This window comes from Myotis daubentonii, chromosome 16 (assembly GCF_963259705.1).
Source record: "Myotis daubentonii chromosome 16, mMyoDau2.1, whole genome shotgun sequence".
In the NCBI taxonomy this organism is placed as follows: Eukaryota; Metazoa; Chordata; class Mammalia; order Chiroptera; family Vespertilionidae; genus Myotis; species Myotis daubentonii.
The window spans coordinates 12,467,033-12,470,656 of NC_081855.1; the positions used below are offsets into that span (position 1 = coordinate 12,467,033).

The 3,624-nt window shown below is 58.1% G+C and overlaps 1 protein-coding gene across 1 annotated transcript; it reads right to left on the reverse strand.

Annotated features, from left to right (window-relative positions):
* Positions 1-330: 330 nt before the first annotated feature.
* Positions 331-3,264, reverse strand: LOC132219392 (phosphofurin acidic cluster sorting protein 2-like). Its single transcript, XM_059671741.1, is given in 2 exon segments — positions 331-1,840; positions 2,429-3,264. Coding segments are annotated over 2 exon segments (2,343 nt in total). The 5' UTR covers positions 3,262-3,264.
* Positions 3,265-3,624: the final 360 nt, after the last annotated feature.

Consider the following 3,624-nt stretch of genomic DNA (forward strand, 5'->3'; position numbering starts at 1 on the left):
TCCAGGAAGGGCAGGTCTCCAAGGCCACAACCCTTCTCACTGACAGTGCTGGGGATCTTGAGGCCAAAACACACCTTCCATGATTCTCCATCTCAACTATCATCTCCTGACCTCCCACCTGCCGGAGCTTTCTGGTTATTAAACAGAGCATTTGGGGGTCTGAGTGAGGCCAACTCCCTTAGGTTCCAGGCTGTGAGCGCATTCAAACTCAAAACAGTTTCTCTGTGTTTCCAGGGTCTGTGTCTATAGTAAACTGAACTGTTCACAGAAAGCAGCTGGGTCCTCCTGGGCTTGGCCCAGGCAGAATGAAGGGCAGGGGGAGGGGCAGGGCTAGAAGGTGGAATTGTTGTGTTCGAAGATGCAGACTGGGAAGTGCTTGACGTGGGAGGACCACTGGGCTGCCAGCTGGAAGAACGTCACGTCGTTCCACTCCACGCAGTCAATGAGGACCTGCTGCCTGTGCTCCTGGTTCTTGGCTGAGCAGACCAAGCGGCCGATGCCCTGGATGCACTGCCTGTTGGGCTCCAAGTCCGTGCCTTTGTCCTTCTGCGACAAAAACAGCACCTTCTTTTCCTTCTCCTTGGTGATCACAGTCATGGCCATTGTGGGCGTGGCTGCAGCCTCGCCGCTGTTGGGCAGCCTGCTGACATGGAGAGACCGGAAGGTGCACCAGAGTGTGTTTTTGGTGGCAGGCAGGTCTTCTATCTCCCCGCTCCTCTTCCTGTTTTTGGGCTGGGCTGCCGTCCAGTAATCCACCTGCAGCTCCATCAGCTCAGCACCCACACTTTGGCCGGGGGAGGACAGGCCCCCACTGACTGACGACAAGGAAATTAGCTTGTGTGTGGCCTCCCTGGCGGTGGACAGAAGCACATTGGAGCATGAGGGGACGGCTTCAGCTGAGTCTCCTGACGTGGCTGAAATTGGCTCCACTCTTCCAACTTTTACTGCCCCCACAAAGGGAATGAACTTCTGCGAGGACAGCTCGTCCGGGCTCTTCGGCTTAGAGATGAGCATGGCCTCTGCGATGGGCAGCTGGAGGACACAGTTGGCCCCTGTGAGGTACTCTCTGATTTTCAACACAATGTTCTGCACAGCATCCTGGGCCTCCAGGTGGTAGAACAGTTCCCACCAGGCCAAGTCCCGTAAGAGTTTGTGGTAGCGGCAATCCACGGAGCCCAGGTACCTGGCCAAGGGGTGGGAACCCAGTGGGATGACCAGGAAGCACATGTAGTCCAGCCAGTCCGGGGCCTTGTGGGACAGCTGCTCCACAAAGACCCGCAGCACGGTGCTGAAGTAGTGCTGATCCCCCGCCACCGCGATCTTCACTGGCATGGTGGCCTCGGTATTGCAGTTGCGGTATCTTTGTATCCAGGAGATGATGGAGCTGAAGGCCTCCTGGACATCCACCATGGAGCCGGTGCACACGACGGGCCGCGTGTGCTGCTGCAGGACGTCCGACAGGGACTGCCCCTGCCTGTCGGAGGTGTTGATGAGGATGATGTTCTTGGGCAGATAATCGTTGGAGATGAGGCTGTGGTTCAGTTGGTCGAACACAGTCTTGCTGGGGACCTGCAGTTGGCTCTGTGGGACTGGGCAGCGCTCCTTGATCAGGCTGTTGGCCGACTCATTCAGGGACCTGCTCCAGCCCCGGCGGGCGGGCTGCTTCCCCTTGGAGCTGGTAGAAAGGATGACCAGAGACTCGGTCTTGGTGGTGCGCCTCTTAGTGAGCATGTCCTGGGCAGAGGTCCCTGCCTCCAGGCTGTCCCCAGGCTGTGCCGCCTGCTCCCCAAGTTTGGGCATGCTGTGAGCCACCCAGTCGGAGCCACTGTCGCTTGAAAGGCTTTCACAGTATAATCTGGGCCGGTGGGTCCTGAGGACTCTGTCGTCCTCCTCCATATCTGGGCTGGACAGGCTTTCAGAATATGACATGAGCTCAGGCATGGGGGGCGGGGGGGTTGGGAGACGGTCATCATCCTCCATGTCTGAGCCACTGTCCATGGGGCACACCACGCTCTGAAACAGAAAGGCCAGGTCCTTGTCCACATCGGGGACTTCCTCCTCAGACTCCTGCTCCGAGTCCAGGACCTCCAGCGTCATTTGGTACCTGTGCAGCCACTCTGCAACTCTCTGCAGGTACTTCTGTTGCTTGATGGTGGACCTCCTCCTTCCTATCGGTTTCTCCAGGTCCAAGTCATCCTCGTCCAGGTCATGCTTGTAGGCGGCATTGTAGCTGACCTCCAGCTCAGAGCAGACGATCTCAGACTGTCCCTCAGATAAGTTATGCGTGGTCTCCACCTCGGTGCTGGCCGGCATGGCTTTGTCCAGGTGGTTGATGGTCTGGCTCGATTGGGAGAAGATCCAGCTCTTGACCACCTTGGTGGGTGGGGTGCTGTAGGCCATCGAGTCAGAGGCACTGCCACTGAACAGCTTGCCGCCCTGGCCCTGGTTCTTCCCGGGCATGTTGGCCGGCTGAGGAGGCTCCTTCTGGCTCCGGGCATTGTGTAAGCTCCTCGTCTCCGTCTGCCAGCTGGAGTGTGCCAGGCCTTCAAAGTACTGTCTGGTCTTTGGCTTGGTGTTGCTGAGGATGCTGCTATCGTCCTTCATGTCTGGGCCTCTGTCGCTGGGATGCTGAAGGGTGTCATAGAGAAGGTCCAGGTCCTCCTCCACCTCAGGGACATGCTCCTTAGGGTCCTGATCCGAGTCCAGGACCTCTTCTGACATGTGGGACCTGGGAAGCAGTGCCATGACTTTCTGCTTCTAGTTTTGTTGCCTGCATCGCTGCTGCTTCTTGGGCTGCCCCAGGTCCTGCTTGTGTGTGAGATTGTAGCTGGCGTCCAGCTCAGTGAAGCTTTCAGATGTCCCCTCCATGTGGCTATCCATGGACTTGGCCTTGGGGCTGGCCTGCATGCTGCCATCCTTGTCGTCGATGGGCTGACTGGAGAGGGAGGAGATCCAGATGTCAGCCACCGTGACGGAAGACCCCTGGATCCTGCTGCTGAGGCTCAGCACCTGGCCACCCTCAGGTGGTCGCTGCATCACCTCCGCAATGTGGACGGCCCCTGTGGCCAGTGTCCTGTAGCCCAGGATGGTCCGGTTGTGATTGCACTTCCTCTGCTGCAGCATGATCTGCAGCTTGTTGCCTTTTCTCTTGAGGAAGTGGGGGTACTCCAGGGAGAAGGTCAGCGCCAGGTCAGTCTCCACTGGTCCGCTGCTGGGCAGCACAATCTCATGGGATCTCAAGATGCCCTTGGCGCCCTGCATCTGCACTGCTATCACCAAGGAGACAAGCTCCTTCTCCAGCCCCTTCAAGACCACCAGCTTCTTTAACGTGAAGCTGCACAATCTGGGCACACAGCCAGGTCTGGAGCAGTCCACCTCCCAGGTAGAGAAGAAAGTCACGGGCACTGGTGTGTTGAGCACAGTGGGCGGGCGGGCCAGGCCCGCAGGTGGCGAGGAAGCTGCAGCTGCTTCCAGCGTACAGGTACTTGATGGTTTGTCCCCCTGTGGTGGGACAGAGGAGGGACATGATTGGTGGCAAGAGGTGGGGCACAGGTGATCGAAGGAGAGAGTAAATGACAAATAGTCACACGCTCATCTGTGACTCGCACAGGTAAGGCCTGCATC